Source organism: Nycticebus coucang, chromosome 4, assembly GCF_027406575.1.
Source record: "Nycticebus coucang isolate mNycCou1 chromosome 4, mNycCou1.pri, whole genome shotgun sequence".
NCBI lineage: Eukaryota > Metazoa > Chordata > Mammalia > Primates > Lorisidae > Nycticebus > Nycticebus coucang.
Window position 1 is genome coordinate 127,701,416 of NC_069783.1, and position 20,697 is coordinate 127,722,112.

The 20,697-nt window shown below is 45.0% G+C and overlaps 1 protein-coding gene across 1 annotated transcript in view; it reads left to right on the top strand.

Annotated features, from left to right (window-relative positions):
• Nucleotides 1-5,600, top strand: part of LOC128584406 (tetratricopeptide repeat protein 28-like) — a 31,086-nt gene extending 25,486 nt beyond the window's left edge. Inside the window, 3 exon segments of the mRNA XM_053589379.1 lie at nucleotides 2,115-2,222; nucleotides 3,193-3,804; nucleotides 3,807-5,600. Coding sequence (XP_053445354.1) covers nucleotides 2,115-2,222; nucleotides 3,193-3,804; nucleotides 3,807-4,819 — 1,733 coding nt within the window. The 3' untranslated portion in view covers nucleotides 4,820-5,600.
• Nucleotides 5,601-20,697: the final 15,097 nt, after the last annotated feature.

The following is a 20,697-nucleotide window of genomic DNA, read 5'->3' on the forward strand; positions in this document are numbered from 1 at the left end:
CTCCCCCTCTTCCCCCCCCAAGGATGTCATCTCTTTCATTTACACACAATGCCCTAATATCAGTCTGCTAAATTCCAGCTTTGTTGGCAGTCAAGAATCATTAGAAACTAAAGAAAACTAAAAATAAAAATAAAATAATATTTTAAATATCAGTTTCCATCATTGGCTGCAGGAAACTGGAAGAAAACAATAGTATGGAAACTACCTCTGATTGACCACAGGCACCTAGAAATGCACACAGCAGGGTCCTGGGCCAGTCCAGGACACTCACTTGCCCTTTTTCATCATTTGTGACATGCTGTCACAGTGTCAAACATATCACTGCCAGGAGGTACGTTTGCTGATAGAACACAAGAGGCTGTCTGTGAGCCTCTCTTCTTTCCACTTATGTGCCTGGTGACTTGCTTTCTTTAGAACACTGTTATATATCAGGCAAGTTCTAGGCACCAGAGATGCAACAGTGAGCAAAAGATAAAAAGCCCTGCCCTCCTAGAGTTTGCATTCCAATGGGAGAATGTGAACAAACTCAATACCTCCAGTCCCCAGGGGAGCACCCTGGTATGAAGGAGCCTGAGACAGGCAGAAACTGGGGTGGAAGGGAGCCAGGGCAGGCCTTGGGGGCACTGCAGGTATTTACAGGAAGGGCCAATGGGAGGAAGTAGCCATGTGTGGAGCCAGGGGACTGGGCCTGGTGGTAGGGAGAGGAAGCAGAGGGCAGATCCTGTGGGCTGAAGCCGGAGGAAGGCCTCTGGAGTTTAACTTGAAGTGGACAGCCATGGGAATAGGGCACAGTCTGACTTCACTGTTACAGGGAGGAGCCATCAGACATGGCAAGGCAGTAAGTCCTTAAGAAGGAATTTTTCTTCCCACTTGTAAAGCCTCAGTATTCAGTGTTGGGCCGTCTTGTCTGACCTGGCCATGTGACCTTTCCCAGCCCCCTTCAGCTTTGGGCTGGGCTCCCTTTGTTTTCAGACACCTTGTATCTTTTGAAGGTAAAGGGAGAGCCCACAAAGCCCCAAGGGAGTCTGCATCCCCCTCAGTTAGATACTTCACATCATTTACAAGTTGTACTATTTGCTTTTTGCTTTTCTCCCTATGGATTGAAAGCATAATCTTTATGGTATAAACATAGTAAATTTATACCTAAATAATTGTGGCCAGTAGCAAATGGAGGCAAGCGTGAGAAAGGCCAGGTTCTATCTTCCCTTCTGTGACAGGCTTCTTGAGGCCAGGGACACAGGTAAGTCAACAAGAAGATAAAGCTGAGACCTTTCTTTATAAATGAAGGGCTCCCTTCCTCACACAGGGCCTGAGCCTCCCTAGGGTGGTGGCCCTTTTCTGGACCCGGGCCTGTCACTGGGCATGGAGTCTGGGTCTGGCTTCTCCCCAGCGAGACGCACTTGTGGGTGCCTCTATGATGTCTCTTAATAAGTCTAAGTGCTGTGTCAACAGCTCATTAGCTGGCTTTCTACTCAGAAAGCTCCATGCTCTTTGTCATACCCCCTCTGAGTCTCATTAGAATCAGGGAGAGGCACCCCTGGGCTTTGGCAGAGGCAGAGCAGAGTCCCTGAACAGTGGTTCATCCAAGAACAGAGATTCTCCATGGTCAGAGCTCCCTTCAAACCCCACGGTGACAGACACTGAACACAGACGAAGACATTGTCCTTGCCCTTAATACTTTCCACCTTCCCATGCACCGGCTTTAAGGTCCTAATGCTGAATGAAGTGGCCAGTTATTTTGTCTTGGACAGTCTTTAAGTAAACTGTTCCTTTGTGAAAGAATGGGGGAAAAAAAAGTATTAGTAAGCCTGCGTTCTGGTTCCCAGCTCTCAAGAATATAGCCCAGAGTGCTCCTTGAAGGGACAAGCAGAGCCAGGCGGGGGGGTCTGCACACAGCACCCAGGGGCTGTGCTGAATGGTTGTTGGGGGCGAGGTAACCTGGCCTTCTGCATGCACGTGACTGACACATGGAAACAGGGAGAAGCCCCAGACTGGGGGCTTACTGATGGCCTTGCGGGTGTTCCCATGACACTGTACAAGCTGCAGCTCGGGTCACGTTCAGGATGTGGAATCTTCCGTAAGGAAGCAGATGTTTATATTTTTCGCTCCTCCAGGTTTTGATCTCTGTGAAGTTGGTCAGGAGGAAGTAATCCTAAAAACCGGGAAGCAAGCCAACCACCGGACCGTGCACTTCGCTCTGCAGTCCTTGCTGTCTCTCTTCGGTAAGGCCGCCCTTAGCGCCAGCCTCTGACCCCTCCAGGAAAGGGGAAGAGACTGGAGTAAACATTTTTGTGTGTATGTGTTAGGTACTGTTCAAGAGTAGTAAACAAAAACTCTTTTGGAACTTAAAATCAATAGGGGAGACAGACAGTCAAAACGTGTATGGTATGTGCGGGGGGATTGGCGGTTCCTATGAAGAAAACTAAAGCAGGGTAAGGCACTAGAAAGTGAGGGGGTTGTAGCAGAGCAGACAGGACATGGTCACTGTGTGCCTGTCCCTCCGCAGGGCCTGACAGAAGCAGGTGCCCAGGTCACACAGGCCTTGGGGGAGGCTTCAGGACTTGGGGGCACACCCAGCTTGACTGATGTTCTCAAGGGAAGAGCTGGCTGCTTTGCGAAGGGTAAATGTTGGCTCCAATGGGGACCATGGTTTGCAGGTAGAACCAACAGGATTTACTGAAGGATGTGTGTCACGACTGAAAGGCTCAAAGGGATACCGATTTTTGGAACAATTGCCAGAGTGAGAGTGCCTTTGGCTGAAGTCAGGGTAGTGGCAGAAGAAGTGGGTTTGAGTCCCCCTCAGACATGGTTACCATTGAAATATCTACTTGACACATTCACAGGCAGCTGGTTGTATGGTTTGGAGTTCAGGGGAGGCGGAGGGAGAAACATGCACAGAACCATCCAGGAGTGCGTGCAGGTCAGAGGGGAAGAGGACTATGTCCTGAGGGCATTCCGTGGTTCAAAGGTTACGATAATGAGAAGGGGTCTGAGAAGGAGTGGTCGATGCAGGCAGAACCGAGCAGTGGACACTGCATTTGGTAGCAGGGCCTCACTGGGGACCTTTATAAGAATGGATGGGGACAAAGCCTGAGTGGAGTAGCATCTGTGCCTATAAGGATGTTTGTGATTTTTTAAAGAAAAATTAAAACCAGATTGAATTCTAACTGTCCCACTCTGTTTTGTGCTTAGATTCTATGGAGCTACACAAGCACCTCAGCCTCGACAGCTCCTCCTCCCTGGAGTCTCTGGCTTCAGCTCAGTCTGTTTCCAATGCCCTGCCCTTGGGCTACCAGCACCCTCCCTTCTCTCCCACCGGTGCGGACAGCATCACCTCAGATGCCATTTCTGTATACAGTCTGAGCTCTATCACCTCCTCCATGAGCTTTGTCTCCAAACCTGAGGTGGGGTCAGAGGGCGGAGGCCCCAGAGGACGGCAGGACCATGACTGGTCCAAGGGTGCTTACCCACAGCGATCCACCCTGCCTCGGAGCCAGATGTCTCCCCAGACCCGCGCTGCAGGCAACAAAGAGGAAGAAGAATACGAAGGGTTTTCCATCATCAGTACTGAGCCTTTGGCAGCCTACCAAGAAAACAGGACAACTCGCTTCTCATCAGATCACAAGCAATCTAGAGTCAGGACAGCTGGAGCTGTGAAAGTTTCGGTAAGCTCCAAAGGGAGCATAAGCACTCCCAGTTCTCCAGTTAAAATGACTCTGATTCCCAGCCCAAACTCACCCTTCCAAAAGGTTGGAAAACTAGCAAGTTCAGATACAGGAGAATCGGACCAGTCTAGCACAGAAACAGTACCGTGAAATCTCAAGAAGAAAGCAACCCAAAGCTGGATCCACAAGAGTTGGCCCAGAAGATTCTAGAGGAGACACAGAGTCATCTCATTGCAGTGGAATGTCTTCAGAGGAGTGGCAGTCAGGTGAACAAGAGTCACAATCCAGAAGACAGCATCTCGGTGCCAAATAGTGCTGCCGTCTTTAGAGCATCAGAGACAAGTGCGTTCAGTAAGCCTCTCCTCTCCCATCAGAAGAGTCAACTGTCACCAGTCAGTGTTAAACCAAAGCCCCCAGCCAGGAGCTCATCCCTGCCCAAGGTGAGCTCCGGATACAGCAGCCCCACCACCTCTGAGACGTCTATCAGAGACAGCCTGAGCCAGCTCAGTGGCCGGCCATCACCTGGCTCTGACTCCCAGACTTCACTGATGGACCAGCCCCTCTTCAAACTGAAGTATCCCAGCTCTCCTTACAGCGCTCACATTTCCAAATCACCAAGGAATATGTCCCCAAGCTCAGGCCATCAGTCTCCTGCTGGCAGTGCTCCGTCCCCAGCTCTCTCCTACTCCTCAGCTGGTTCTGCTCGTTCCAGTCCAGCTGATGCTCCTGACATAGACAAACTGAAAATGGCAGCCATTGATGAAAAGGTGCAGGCTGTCCATAACCTGAAGATGTTTTGGCAAAACACACCCCAACATTCTCCAGGACCAGTGAAAATCTTCCGTGGGACCCCTGGAACGATGACTTCCAAAAGAGATGTCCTCAGTCTGTTAAATTTGTCACCACGGCACGCCAAGAAGGAGGAAGGAGTTGATAAGCTTGAACTGAAGGAGTTGTCTCTGCAGCAACCTGAGGAAGCACCACAAAAAGCCCGTCCCAATGGACACTGGCACACTGAGACCACCACACTGAGCACGCTGCCGCTGCCCACCGGCCCTCCTGCCGGGGCCCCTGCACGTCCTTTGAGACTTCCCTCTGGAAACGGCTACAAGTTCCTGTCCCCAGGAAGATTTTTCCCTTCTTCCAAATGCTAAAGCATCTTTTATACCAACTGAGTCAGAGTGGAAAAGCCCATAGAAAAGGGCTTGGTATTCCCTTCAGCCTGTTCCCTTATCTGGGTACAGTCACCCCACAAGGCCACCAGCGCCACCTCACCATGGTGTGCTCCCTGGGTGAGGAGCAGCACTACCATGCCCAAAGGCCAACACACGCACAGACACACACAGACACACGCGTGTGCACACACAGACACACACACACTGGTGACTTCTCTGGACATCTGGGCCAGATTCACCAAAAGCCAGGACTTCTGTAGGGTCAGTACAGGAGGCTCATGGAATTTTCTACACACACTTCACCAAATGTTTACCTTTGAACTCACTGTTTCTCATCTTTGATATAATTCTTCAACAGGATTTTGTACAAAAATGGTCATAGTTCTGGGGTGGGGAGAGGAAAGGGAGCACATATTTTGCTAAAAGGTGTATATTCAGTACCTTTTATACACAGAAATACAAATAGAGCTTTTTTTTTAAGGCTTTCAGGTGCTGGTTGGGGGCGGGATATATAAAGTCCCCCTAAGTTGAATTCTACACAAAAGCGTTATATTAGCCTGAACCAGAATAATGGTTTAAAAAATGCCAATGATTTGTAATTAAATTGTAGCAATGTCATTTCGTGACAGTGTGACATCACAGCAGTGATGCAATAACTGACAATGAAACCAAGCTTCCCTCCTCAGCTGCTCTGCTCCACTGAGCTCTGCAAACATCCTCTGGGCCCCACTATCAACCAAACTTGAATTTTCTTAAAAAATTTATGGGAGGGGAGACAAGATGGCGGACTGAAGCCAGCTTTCAACGAAGGCTCCCGTCCAGAAGGAGAGTTAAGGGACAGGAATTTAGTAAGGACTTGAGCCTTACTAAAGGTGGACTTGAGCCTCACCAAGAGAGAAGGCTGAAGAACGCACATCAACACCGCTGAGGCAAGTTGTGATCACAAGGACGCAAACAAAAGGTACAAAATCCACCACCAAGCGGACGGGAGTCCCCCTCCCCCATGAGACCGGCTCTGGAGCCCCACAATTGAACAAGCGGGCAGAAATTAAAGCCCCTCCCACTACACTCCACGGGAGAGACCTTCTAAAAACTGGACCTACCTCCCCTACTGGGGTGCCGTGGCGTTCTCCTGCCGGACATAGGGCTGAATAAAACTTTGGGAATCCTTTGCCGGCAACCCTGAATCCCCGGCGCTCCCCTCCCGCCCACTGAGGTCTGGAGGCCTGTCCCCCAGGACTTCAGATCCTTGGGTGATTTCTCAAGGGGAGTGGACAGTCCCCGAGTTGCGACTGGTCAGCATTGACTCTGAGGCGCGCGAGTGAGGAGAGGGCACCGGGCTGAGGGGGAGTCACGCCTCGCAGCACTTCCCTGCGGTGCAGTGCACCAACCCTCCCCGGGCATAGGGGGCCCAAGACTGAATCAGACTCTGGCCTCCCCGCTGAGAGCTGAGAACCCCTACTCTCACTCGGGGTCTGAGGGCCTATCCCCCAGGAGTTCGGCTCCTTGGGTGATTTCTCGAGGGGAGTGCACAGTGCCTGAGCTGCGTCAGGTCAGCGCTGACTCTGGGATACGTGAGCGAGGAGAGGGCACTCCGCTGAGGGGAAATCAAGCCTTGGCGGCACTTCCCTGCGGTGCAGTGCAGGAGCCCTCCCCGGACCGTAGTATTGCGTGAAACTGAATGAAACTCTAGCTTCCCCCCGCCCCACTCCCAATCCGGGTCTGGGGGCCCATCCCCCAAGAGTTCTGATTCTTGGGGGATCTCTTAAGGGGTGTGGACCCAGCACAAACTGCGGCCGCTCAATGCTGACTCTGGGGCGCGGGACAGAGGAGAAAAGGGTCGCCTGAGTGCCCACACCAGAGCAGCAGTTCCCTGGAGGTAGATCAACAGCCGTTTTTCTCTTTAACGGCAGAACGCTCACTTCTGGATATTCTGAGGCCACAGCCCCTGTCTCCCTGGGCAACCAGAGGAGGCCACCGGTGACACGGCTCACAAACCCGGAAGCCTCCAGGGCGGGGCCGACCCAGAGAGGTGTTCAGACGCAATTCTCCAGCAGCAAAGACGTTTGAACTCAAAACAGCCCGTCTCCTGTTGGCGACGACAGGAACAGAGACAGAACCTCACAAAGTTGTCTGTTCTGTTCTGTTCTGTTAGCAGCATCCATCAGGGACGGGGCTAAGCCTGAGTGAACACCTCCTTCCCATCACCTGCATCAAACACTCAAAGATGTCAGGCCCCATCTCCTCCTGCTAGATAGCGGCAGTCTGCGGGGGCCTGGCAGACTTCCTCGCGATTCAGGCAGGTGCAAACCCCTGGAGTGTCTGTTCACTGCAGGCAACTGGGTTAGCCATCTGCAGAGATACCAGTGACTGGGTCCGACGGAGGGGCAAAGTGGGGAAGGAGACGTCAACCTTCCCAGACTGCTCTGTTTGCAGGGTGGCTCCTCCTGACTCCACGCTGCATTGGGGTGAGCTGTCTCAGAGGAGTCACCAGGCCCCTGTGATCCAGTTCCCAGAGACCTCTTGAACCCTTCCACCCGAGACAAGTGCCGATTGAGACAGTTGATTCGGACCTTTTGAACTGGGCTAATAGACTGAGGACTTTTCAGGTGGTGCCCTGGGTGTGCGATTGTAGGAAGGTTTGATTCTCCTTTTCCAACTGGGGCCAGAGGTGGGCAGGCGGGGTGACTTAATTGCTGATTTTTCCACACAGCTGAGACTTCAAGCCAGAGTAGAAGTTGCAATAGGATCGAACAGAAACCAGCTGAAAACAAGACAGAACCACATTGCTCCACCACACCAGACAGGGCCCCAGTTTCTCAGGCCACAACACTGTACGGGCCCTCGATAAAACCCCAGGGGAAAAACCAAAGGGAGTAAACCATGGGGCGGAATCAGCGGAAAAACTCTGGTAACATGAATAACCAGAATAGATCAACCCCCCCAAGAAAAGATACGGCAGATGTGATTGAAGATCCCATTCATAAACAACTGGCTGAGATGTCAGAAGTCGAATTCAGAATTTGGTTTGCAGACAAGATTAATAAAATGGAATTAGGAATTCGAGGAGAAATTCAAAAACTGTCTCAAGAATTTAACGAATTTAAAGACAAAACCACCAAAGACTTAGACACACTGAAACAAGAACTTACAGCCCTCAAAGATATGAAAAATACAGTAGAATCCCTCAGTAAAAGAATGGAGCAAGCAGAAGAAAGGATTTCTGACATTGAAGATAAAGTCTTCGAACGCTCCCAATCTCTCAAAGAGGAAGAGAAATGGAGAGCAAAAACGGATCACTCACTCAGAGAGCTCTCAGATAATTCGAAAAAAAATAACATAAGAGTTATAGGAATTTCGGAGACTGATGAAGTGGCAGCCAAGGGCACAGAGGCCCTTCTACATGAAATTATGAAAGAAAATTTTCCAGACATGCCTAGAGAATCTGAAATTCAGATAGCAGACAGCTTCAGAACCCCAGCACGATTCAACCCCAATAAGCCATCTCCCAGACATATCATAATTAGCTTCACTAAAGTTAACATGAAAGAGAAGATTCTCAAAGCAGCCCGGTGAAAGAAAACTATAACGTACAAAGGTAAGAATATTAGAATAACTGCAGATCTCTCTGCTGAAACTTTTCAAGCAAGAAGAGGCTGGTCATCAACTTTTAATCTCCTAAAGCAAAAAAACTTTCAACCCAGGATCTTGTATCCAGCTAAACTGAGTTTCATCTATGATGGAGAAATTAAATACTTCAATGACATTCATATGTTGAAAAAATTTGCCATAAGTAAACCAGCTCTTCAGGATGTTCTCAGACCTATCCTCCACTGCCGCACCCACGGCATATAGCCGTAGTGAGGCAGTGCTGTCCGCGTTACAGAACGACGGGAAGGTGGTTTGTGCTCCCCGGAGCTTTGCCCCCAGCGCCCCCAGTATGCACAGCATCAGAAATGTTGCCTAGCATGCTCAGTTACCCGCTTAAGTTTAAAGATTGTGGCGTCTACTCATGTGTTTGTCATCCTGTACCAGAAGTCTGTTTGTTCTGATAAATTGTCAATATGTACTTTCCTAAGAATGAGCACAATGCACTACTAATCCAGATAGAGCACAGCCTTGTGAGCTGCTAGACTCAGTGACACCAACAATGAGCACATAAAAATGTTTTCCCACCAGTGAACTAAGACGATAAGCCCAAGGACATGAAATACAAATTATCTACATAAGTTACAAAGTCACTAAAACACATCCACCCACCATAAAGTCCTGTTCAGAACATCTTGTTTCACCAACTGTCACACATAATAAAAATCAATAGAAAAAATAATACTTGTCAAGGAATTTACTCTAAATCAAAATTATAATTATCAATAACAATAAGATCAAATAGTAAATGTAGAATTAGTCAAGCATTAACGTAAAGAAGATGTCAAGCTGTTCTAAAAAGATAATAAGAAACTGAGATAGGAGGAAGCGGGCAGAGTTGACTAATAACTGCCACCCTCCGGAAGCGAAACGTTAAAACATAACAATGCATGATAAATCACACTTGTAAACACAAAGATAACCCGCGCACGTAAGCGGAAAAATTACATTATGTAAGCTCTGTAAAAATATATAAATACCAACATGTGTACCCAATAAATTTACAGCTGCTTCCTTCATCACATGCTGTGTGACAGTCTGTCATTTTTCCTGCACCGACCTCTCAACTTTCCTCGTTCCTTCTCCCTGCACTCCCTCGGACTGAAGACCACCGACAGGGCGGTCCGTTGCACTCCACAATGACCAACCCAATCCTATACCACAAAAGTAAACTCAATCAGAAACTTCGGATCAAACTCCAACTTCCACACTGGCGAAAGGATTAAAAATGTCCACTGGACCTTTGAAAAACTCGATACCCAAAATTCCACCAGACTTATCCTTACTCTCCATCAATGTGAATGGCTTAAACTGTCCTCTAAAGAGGCATAGGTTAGCTGACTGGATACAAAAACTTAAGCCAGATATTTGTTGCATACAAGAGTCACATCTCAACTTAAAAGACAAATACAGACTCAGGGTGAAAGGATGGTCATCCATATTTCAGGCAAATGGTAATCAGAAAAAAGCAGGTGTTGCAATTTTATTTGCAGATACAGTAGGCTTTAAACCATCGAAAGTAAGGAAGGACAAGAATGGTCACTTCATATTTGTTAAGGGTAATACTCAATATGACGAGATCTCAATTATTAATATCTATGCACCCAACCAGAATGCACCTCAATTTATAAGAGAAACTCTAACAGACATGAGTAACTTGATTTCCTCCAGCTCCATAATCGTTGGAGATTTCAACACTCCCTTGGCAGTGTTGGATCGATCCTCCAGAAAGAAGCTGAGCAAAGAAATCTTAGATTTAAACCTAACCATCCAATATTTAGATTTAGCAGACATCTACAGAACATTTCATCCCAACAAAACTGAATACACATACTTCTCATCAGCCCACGGAACTTACTCCAAAATTGATCACATTTTAGGTCACAAGTCTAACCTCAGTAAATTTAAAGGAATAGAAATTATTCCATGCATCTTCTCGGACCATCATGGAATAAAACTTGAATTGAGTAACAACAGGAATCTGCATACCCATACAAAAACATGGAAGTTAAATAACCTTATGCTGAATGATAGCTGGGTCAGAGATGAGATTAAGAAAGAAATCACCAATTTTTTGGAACAAAATGACAATGAAGACACAAGCTATCAGAACCTCTGGGACACTGCAAAGGCAGTTCTAAGAGGGAAATTTATAGCACTGCAAGCCTTCCTCAAGAGAACGGAAAGAGAGGAAGTTAACAACTTAATGGGACATCTCACGCAACTGGAAAAGGAAGAACATTCCAACCCCAAACCCAGTAGAAGAAAAGAAATAACCAAAATTAGAGCAGAATTAAATGAAATTGAAAACAAAAGAATAATACAACAGATCAATAAATCAAAAAGCTGGTTTTTTGAAAAGGTCAATAAAATAGATAAACCTCTGGCCAACCTAATCAGGAAAAAAAGAGTAAAATCTCTAATATCATCAATCAGAAACAACAAAGACGAAATAACCACAGACTCATCAGAAATCCAAAAAATCCTTAATGAATATTACAAGAAACTTTATTCTCAGAAATATGAAAATCTGAAGGAAATAGACCGATACTTGGAAGCACGCCACCTTCCAAGACTTAACCAGAATCAAGTGGAAATGTTGAACAGACCCATATCAAGTTCAGAAATAGCATCAACTATACAAAACCTCCCTAAAAAGAAAAGCCCGGGACCAGATGGTTTCACGTCAGAATTCTACCAAACCTTTAAAGAGGAATTAGTACCTATATTACTCAACCTGTTCCAAAAGGCAGAAAAAGAAGGAAGACTACCCAACACGTTCTATGAAGCAAATATCACCCTGATCCCCAAACCAGGAAAAGACCCAACAAGAAAAGAAAATTATAGACCAATATCACTAATGAATATAGATGCAAAAATATTCAACAAGATCCTAACAAACAGAATCCAGCAACACATCAAACAAATTATACATCATGACCAAGTTGGTTTTATCCCAGGGTCTCAAGGCTGGTTCAATATACGTAAATCTATAAATGTAATTCAGCACATAAACAAATTAAAAAACAAAGACCATATGATTCTCTCAATTGATGCAGAAAAAGCTTTTGATAATATCCAGCATCCCTTCATGATCAGAACACTCAAGAAAATTGGTCTAGAAGGGACTTTTCTTAAACTGATAGAGGCTATCTACAGCAAACCCACAGCCAATATCATATTGAATGGAGTTAAATTGGAATCATTTCCACTCAGATCAGGAACCAGACAAGGCTGCCCATTGTCTCCATTGCTTTTCAACATTGTAATGGAAGTTTTAGCCACCGCAATTAGGGAAGAAAAGGCGATCAAGGGTATCCATATAGGGTCAGAAGAGATCAAACTCTCGCTCTTCGCAGATGATATGATTGTGTATCTGGAAAACACTGGGGACTCTACTACAAAACTCCTAGAAGTGATCAAGGAATACAGCAGCGTCTCAGGTTACAAAATCAACATTCGTAAATCGGTAGCCTTTATATACACCAACAACAGTCAAATTGAAAAAGCAGTTAAGGACTCTATCCCATTCACAGTAGTGCCAAAGAAGATGAAATATTTGGGAATTTACCTAACAAAAGACGTGAAAGATCTCTATAAAGAGAACTATGAAACTCTAAGAAAAGAAATAGCTGAAAATGTTAACAAATGGAAAAACATACCATGCTCATGGCTAGGAAGAATCAACATTATCAAAATGTCCATACTACCCAAAGCAATATATAATTTCAACGCACTCCCTATTAAAGCTCCACTGTCATATTTTAAAGATCTTGAAAAAACATTACTTCGTTTTATATGGAATCAGAAAAAACCTCGAATAGCCAAGACATTACTCAGAAATAAAAACAAAACAGGAGGAATCACACTACCAGACCTCAGACTTTACTACAAATCGATAGTGATCAAAACAGCATGGTATTGGCACAAAAACAGAGAAGTAGATATCTGGAATAGAATAGAGAACCAAGAGATGAATCCAGCTACTTACCGCTATTTGATTTTTGACAAGCCAATTAAAAACATTCAGTGGGGAAAAGATTCCCTATTTAACAAATGGTGCTGGGTGAACTGGCTGGCAACCTGCAGAAGACTGAAATTGGACCCACACCTTTCACCATTAACTAAGATAGACTCTCATTGGATTAAAGATTTAAACTTAAGACATGAAACTATAAAAATACTAGAGGAGAATGCAGGGAAAACCCTTGAAGAAATTGGTCTGGGTGAGTATTTCATGAGGAGAACCCCCCGGGCAATTGAAGCAGCTTCAAAAATACACTACTGGGACTTGATCAAACTAAAAAGCTTCTGCACAGCTAAGAACACAGTAAGCAGAGCAAGCAGACAGCCCTCAGAATGGGAGAAGATATTTGCAGGGTATAACTCTGACAAAGGTTTAATAACCAGAATCCACAGAGAACTCAAACGCATCAGCAAGAAAAAAACAAGGGATCCCATCGCAGGCTGGGCAAGGGATTTGAAGAGAAACTTCTCTGAAGAAGACAGGCGCACGGCCTTCAGACATATGAAAAAATGCTCATCATTTTTAATCATCAGAGAAATGCAAATCAAAACTACTTTGAGATATCATCTAACTCCAATGAGACTAGCCTATATCACAAAATCTCAAAACCAGAGATGTTGGCGTGGATGCACTGCTGGTGGGAATGCAAATTAATACATTCCTTTTGGAAAGATATATGGAGAACACTCACAGATCTAAAAATAGATCTGCCATTCAATCCTGTAATTCCTCTGCTGGGCATATACCCAGAAGACCAAAAATCACAACATAACAAAGATATTTGTACCAGAATGTTTATTGCAGCCCAATTCATAATAGCTAAGTCATGGAAAAAGCCCAAGTGCCCATCGATCCACGAATGGATTAATAAACTGTGGTATATGTATACCATGGAATACTATGCAGCCTTAAAGAAAGATGGAGACTTTACCTCTTTCATGTTTACATGGATGGAGCTGGAACATATCCTTCTTAGTAAAGTATCCCAAGAATGGAAGAAAAAATACCCAATGTACACAGCCCTACTATGAAACTAATTTGGGACTCTCACATGAAAGCTATAACCCAGCTACAACTTAACAATAGGGGGAAGTGGGAAAGGGGGGGTGGGTAGAGGGAGGGGAATCGGTGGGATCACACCTGTGGTGCATATTACAGGGGTATTTGTGAAACTTGGTAAATGTAGAATATAAATGTTTTGGCACAGTAACTGAGATAACGCCGGAAAGGCTATGTTAACCACTGTGATAAAAATGTGTCAAATGGTTTATGAAGTGAGTGTATGATGCCCCATAATCATATCATTGTATACAGTTATGATTTAATAAAAAAATAAAATAAAAAAAAATAAAATGAAAGGATTGAAATAGATGAGTTCTAAGTTCTCTAGTTCTAAAATTCTAATTTAAATCGCCAGACCAGTATTTACCTCCTTGGGACTGAGCCTGATTCTACATCTGTCCTTGCTGCTCGTCTATGAGAATAAATCTGTTTTGGAAGAAAACAATCATGATTATCCATCATAATGACCAGTATCTCCAAATCTTTATTCATTCCTGTTAAGTCTTACCTACCCAGTGAGATAACTTCTATTTATCTATCTTTTCTTTTCTTTTCTTTTCTTTTTTTTTTCAGACAAAACAAAGGGTGTCACCCTGGGTAGAGTACTGTGGCATCACAGCTCACAGCATCCTCAAACTCTTTGGCTTAAGTTTTGTGGCAACCTCAAACTCTTGCCTCAGCCTCCCAAGTAGCTGGGACTACAGGTGCCCACCACAATGCCTGGCTATCTTTTGGTTATAGTTGTCATTGTTGCTTGGCGAGCCTGTCCTGGATTCGAACCCCCTCCCACCCACCTCCACCGCCACCCCCCAGCTCTCCTGTATGTGGCTGGTGTCCTAGCTGCTTGAGCTACAGGTGCTGAGCCAGCTATCTATAATTTTTTATTAGAGATAGGGTTTCAATCTGTCACCTGGGGTAGAGTATAGCGGTATGATCATAGCTCACTGTAGCCTCAAATTCTTGGGCTCAAGTAAGCCTCCTGCCTCAGCATCTTTAGTAGCTAGAACTACAGGTATGCACCATCATGTCTGGCTAAAAGATATATTTTCTGAAGACATAAATTATTTTTCTGAGACAGTCTCACTCCGTTGCCCTGGCTAGAGTACAGTGGCATCAATATAGCTCACTGCAACATCAAATTCCTGGGCTCAGCTGATCCTCTTGTCTTAGCCTCTAGAGCAGTGTTTTTCAACCTTTTCACAGCACACAGCACACAGCACCCAGCCCGGCCAAACTTCAACAACAAAAAAATAGCCAGGCATTGTGGCGGGCATCTGTAGTCCCAGCTACTCGGGAGGCTGAGGCAAGGGAATCGCCTAAGCCCAGTAGTTGGAGGTTGCTGTGAGCTGTGTGACGCCATGGCACTCTACCGTGGGTGATAAAAGTGAAACTGTCTCTACAAAAAAACAAACAAACAAGAATATTTGTGTCATCAATGTAAATCCATGTTCAAATGATAAAAAATATTTTACCAATTAAAATCATTTTTGTTTTAGACAGAGTCTTACTTTATTGCCCCCAATAGAGTGCTGTGGTGTCATAGCTAATAGCAACCTCAGACTCTTGGGCTCAAGTGATTCTCTTGCCTCAGCTTCCTGAGTAGCTGAGACTATAGGTGCCCTCCACAACACCCGGCTACTTTTAGAGATGGGGTCTCACTCTAATTCAGGCCAGTCTTGAACTCTTAACCTCAGGTGATCCACCTGCCTCAGCCTCGCAGAATGCTAGGAGTACAGGCACGAGCCATGGTGCCCAGCCCTTCATTAAAATCATTTTAATTTGGTTCTTTCTACTTTATTTATTATGGCAACTAGAAAATGTATAATTATATAGGTGGGTCACATTATATTTCTACAGGACATCACTGATCTAGGCTCAGGGCTCCTTCAGCTCCACCGCTGGTCCAACCTGGCTGGAGGCACAAACCTACAGCAGCAGCTGCCAGGTTGAATGAAGTCATCGGGGAAAATTCAATTCATCATAGCCTACAGTAGCCCAAGCTGTGAATTGATTGAGAAAAGAAAGAACATGTCACATCTCTAGCCTGGGTTGGGGAATCTACCCTGCCTGTAGGTCCTGGAGCAGAGGACCCAGTGGCCCTAAGTGCACCTGCTGTGCTTGGCACTGAGTTGGCCTCAGACGGCTCCTGCTGCATTAATAATGTATTCACTTCCTGAGACCTTGCCCTCCTACATTGAATTTTTGTAAAAATATAAGAAGTAAAAACAAAATAAGATTGGACTCACCTCCCAAAGGTGGCTCAATTCTAAAGTGAGATTGATCTACATGGGGTTTTTATGTAGAAGGAGTCTTCGCCCACCCTGTTCACACCTGGCTTCATCTCTTTAATCTGGTTATAGTTTGGTTAAATTTCTGCAGAAACAAGATTCTTACTAATGATACAGAGGTTACTATAAACCTTGAGTCAAATGTTTTAACTCAACATTGAACCAAACTTTCAAAATGAATTGCGTTTTCGAAATTTCTGGTTGCATACCCTTGAAATACTGTGAGTTTGAGTGGCAGGGTCCATGATGTGTAGGTTTTTCTCCCCTCTGCTACCTATGAGACAGCAAGACCAAGCCCTCCTATTCCTCCTCCTCAGCCTACTCAACTTAAAGATGATAAAGATAAGGACTTTGTATGATGATCCACTTCCACTTAAGAAATAGTAAATATATTTTCTCTCTCTACAACAGGAATAATGGCCTGAAAATGGGTAAAAATGTTTTGTCTCTCTAAAACCTCCCCCACTGTTTTTGGGAATTAAAAGCTGCATCCCTACATCAGACAAGTGGTCAGGAGGGTCAGGAGAGTGTCCTTGTTCTTGTAATCTCAGAGATGGCTCAGGGGAGGTTATGAGATTATCTTAGCTGACAAAGGAATTAATCAAACTATTCCCTGTCAAACCTCCTGTTTCTGCCCAGCAGCGAGACATTGGTATTTTGAAGTCAGGAGTCTGACAATTTCCTCATTTGCCAGCAAATTAATAAAATTCTCTTTTCTCCTCAAACTATGCTCTTTCTTCTGATGTGGTCTTAGGGACAAGGGCCAGACTTTCTGTAACATTCCTTTTGATTTTTAAATATCATCTTTCTTCTCCAGATTACTTTATTGTAAGAATACTGTATATAATGCATATAACATACAAAACATGTGTTAATGGACTGATCATATTATCACTCAGGCTTGACCACACATGGGGTAGGTGCTCCTATTCCCACATTATTCAAGGATCAGCTATAATTATAAATCTCGTGAACATTGCTTCTGGTCAATATTTATAAATTTTCTCTTGGCTTTTAGAAGAAATCCATTGTGTATATTTAACTTCATTAGTATTACTCTCTCTATATAAGTATATATAAATTAAATATCTAAGCCAACTGCTGTAAAATTTTATGTAGAATAAATTATTTTCTTTTATCGGAAGGGGAGAAAAAAATGAGCTAACAATTTAACTCTAAGATATTTCCAATATTAACCACAAGGACATGGTCACTACAAAAGTTTTGAGACAGACATGTTATGGTCCATTATTTCACTGCCAAGAAACACAGTCAACAGTGTCTTTTCTGATTCACCCGGGCAAGTTTCAATTTTCTGGGCTTATTGGTATCACTGGGAGGGCTTCATTTGTTTCAGTCTGAGCAGATTACATGTTTCTTGATTTTTGTGTGTCTCAAAACTTCTGTAATGCCACATATACCAGGTCATTTTATTCAGTATTCCTTAAAATATCATTTAAGAAAATCCTCTTAAAATGAGACCCTCTCCTATAGGTGTCCATAAAGTTCATGTGCAATTCAAAATAGACAACAATTTTAAACTATTTTTCCGTGAGTGTAAAGCATCCTAGCCCTTTCCATGTGGCAGAGTAACTCTCCATCCTCCCCTCTCCCATCAGACAACTATTTTAAATTCCACATGAACTTTATGGACACCCTGTATTTAAATTTAATTTTATCTATTTCACCTAATAATATGCATTCTACTTGAGAAATTTTCATCTCAGATACAATTTACACTGCATTGCAACTATTACAGAATTCCTAAAATTGTCAAGAGGATATTCCAGAGAACATAATTTAACAACTGACTTTAGCAGACATGTCAGGATAAAGACCTCCAAAAAAAAAATCTCTGTTCCAATAGAGCAGATGAAGCTTCAAGAAAATGGCATCTGCTTTATAAGTACTACTTACTAATTGTTCAATTTATAGATGAATAAGCTAGACACAGCAGTGGTGAACTCCAGAGGTGGGACATGGAAAGTGACAGGACGGGGGAGCATGGAGACTTACTTTGCCACGTGGACAGGCTAGGACACTTTACAGCTCATGGAAAAGAATCCAGCTTGTATGATGTAGGGTGAGCAGAATAAGGGCTGTGACTTCCATTTTATGGTTCAGAGCACTGAAATTTACAAGAGACTGACTGTCCCAGAGTCACAACACTGATAATAGGTCTGAGACAGAGGATATGCTTGGTACCCTGGAGATCCCTGAACACCTGAGACCACTAGGACACTCCCTGGACACAAAACCTAGGACTCTGCTCACTCCCTTCCCCAAATCCTCCTCCCCCCAAGGATGATGCTGGGAAATAGGTGATGCTCTGCAGAAGGTGGCTGGCCCCAGAGAGTGGCCCAAATACTGACTCAACTCCTGGATTGACATTGCAATCCCTGACCCCAAATGCAGTGTCTTTACCTCAACTGCAGCCCTGCCGAAGGACCAGGACCAATTTTGCCAATTTTGACATTTGACTCTGTCAACTGCCTTGTGGTGAGATTTCCCTGTGGTCAGGTGACCTCCTCAACTCCTTGACTCCCAACTGACTCAGAACCCAGGACATTCCAAACCAACTGCCCACATGACAGTTGCACAGAACCTAAGCAGTATGTTCAACTGACCAAACTGGGAAGATAAGCAGTTAAGATTACTTTGGCCCATTGGGCCAGTGCTTAAGTCATTCAATGCACAAAGGCTCCGAGCTCCCAGAGTCTGTCTCTCTTACTTAAGTTCTACCAACTGTCTGAGCAGCCTGGACTCAGGCCTCAGTGAGAGGGGCAGTGGCTACACCAGCTCTGAGAGTCACCTTCCTGTTCACATCCTCAGTGCCTGTTATATAAACTATAATCCTGACTCTGGAATCTATTGAAGGGTTTCATTTCCACAGCACCTTTCAGGGACCAGTTGGCAGGGGATGATGTTTGTGATCTTACCCTGTTGTGTGGCCAGATGGGGATTTCAATGCTGCTGATCCACTTCTGGGAAAGGACAGTGGATTCCATTGAATACAAACACTTTTCTGTATTCAAATCCTTCGTGATTTTTTTTTTTAATCATAACTTTGAGGCAAGATCCTGCCCAATACATTCAAAATAGAGATGCCTGTTGACATCTTGTTGGCAGAAGACCATGGGAAGGTGTTAATAATCTTTCCCCAGGTCACTCTTCTGTTCATCACTTGCCACAGGAGTCGAAAGAGGAACCCTGCGGCATGGTGTGCACTTTAATGTATTTAAGGGACTGATTGTGTGGGGAAATTACTCTCAAGAGGACATAATACAGAAAGACACAGAGCACAGTGGCCAAGAGCAAGGGCCGGGTGCCTTCTGGACTGGGCTCAGGTCCTGTCACTAAACTAGCTCCTGCCGGGGGAAGGCAGCAGACTCCTTTCTGATTTAATCTTCCCCAAATTTGTGACTCTGGGTCCCCACTGGGCCAGGATGGGATCTATATGTCGTCACCTTCCTGTGTCCCGTTGTGGGAATGTACAACACAGACACAGGCACAGGGATCACTGGGGAGGCAGAGAGGGAGGAGAAGCTCCTTGGGGTGGGTGGGTGTGCAGGATGAAGAGGTGATAGGGAGTCTAGTCCATGGGGTACTGAGGTCTGTTTTCTGCTCTCTGATGAGGGTGCTGTGTGTCAACAGAGTGTCTATAAACATCCTATTGGAGAAAATTAGCCCAGGCAGTGACTTGGGAAGTCATCAGGTGACAGGTCCTCTGGATGGTGAAACAGATGCAAAGGAAAGGGGAGCTCTGTAGGATCCCAGGATGAAAAGGCAGAGTCCCCTCCACCTGGCCCTGTGAGGAGCAGGAGGTCTGATGACACAGCGGTGCGAGAGTACATCCAGACCCTCAACACGATTCAGCCTGCACAATTAGGAGACTTGCAGGGGAAATAAGAACTGCTTCCCGGAGCTCTTTGCTTCTGTTGCTAATTATCGTTATTCCCTCTAACGCCACTGCCACACCTCCCCTATGTCTTTCAATTAAAAGAATGCTAATAAAAAGTAAATTTTATGGGAAGGACACAGAAAACATTGCTATTTTAAAGCAATTACCTTTATTGATAAATTTGAGTTCTAAAATAAACACAAGTAACGTGAAATTCTATCAACTTAACATATCTCAAGAAAGCATTGATGAAATCATTTTGTGTGTGTGTATGTGTATATTTTCTTTGATTTTTATGTATATGTGAAAAATATATAGAAGCTCATCTTGAAACATGGTGCTCCACAGAGGCTGGGGACCCCCTAAGGGCTTGGGCATATCCCAGATGGTCTTGGACACTGGGGTGTCCCCCACTTGGTGCCAGAACCTCCACAGGCAGGCACAGTTGGGCTGGGTGGGCTGCTTGCTTATATGACAAGGGCCCTGGGTGCCTCAAAACAGGGGGAGGTCAGGGTCAGCCCCAATGTCTCCTCACAATTAACGGGGGGTGGGGGTTTCTAATGCCTTTAGAGTGTTGGGAAGGCAGGGCTGGATCCTGCACAGGCAGACGTTGACGAACTCCAGTGGTTCTGTCCACAGGAAGGCGATGAGACCCCCCCCCAGGAAGTCTTAGACAAGGTGTTCCTACCGGCACCCATAGCCACTCCCTTGATTAAAGCAGCCTGCTGGGGGCTTAGCCAAGCAGACTTAGGGACTTCTAAGCTGTGAGTGTCCATTCTCTTGTAGGATGTCCTCAGGGTAGCCTTCATTTGCCTGCCTGGGTCTTAGCTCCCTTTCATAAATATGCAAAGTCACACCAGACCAGCCCCTCCAGTGCTATCCTCAGACATGCTGGTTTTCCTGCTGGGCCAACAACAGAATCAGACTCATT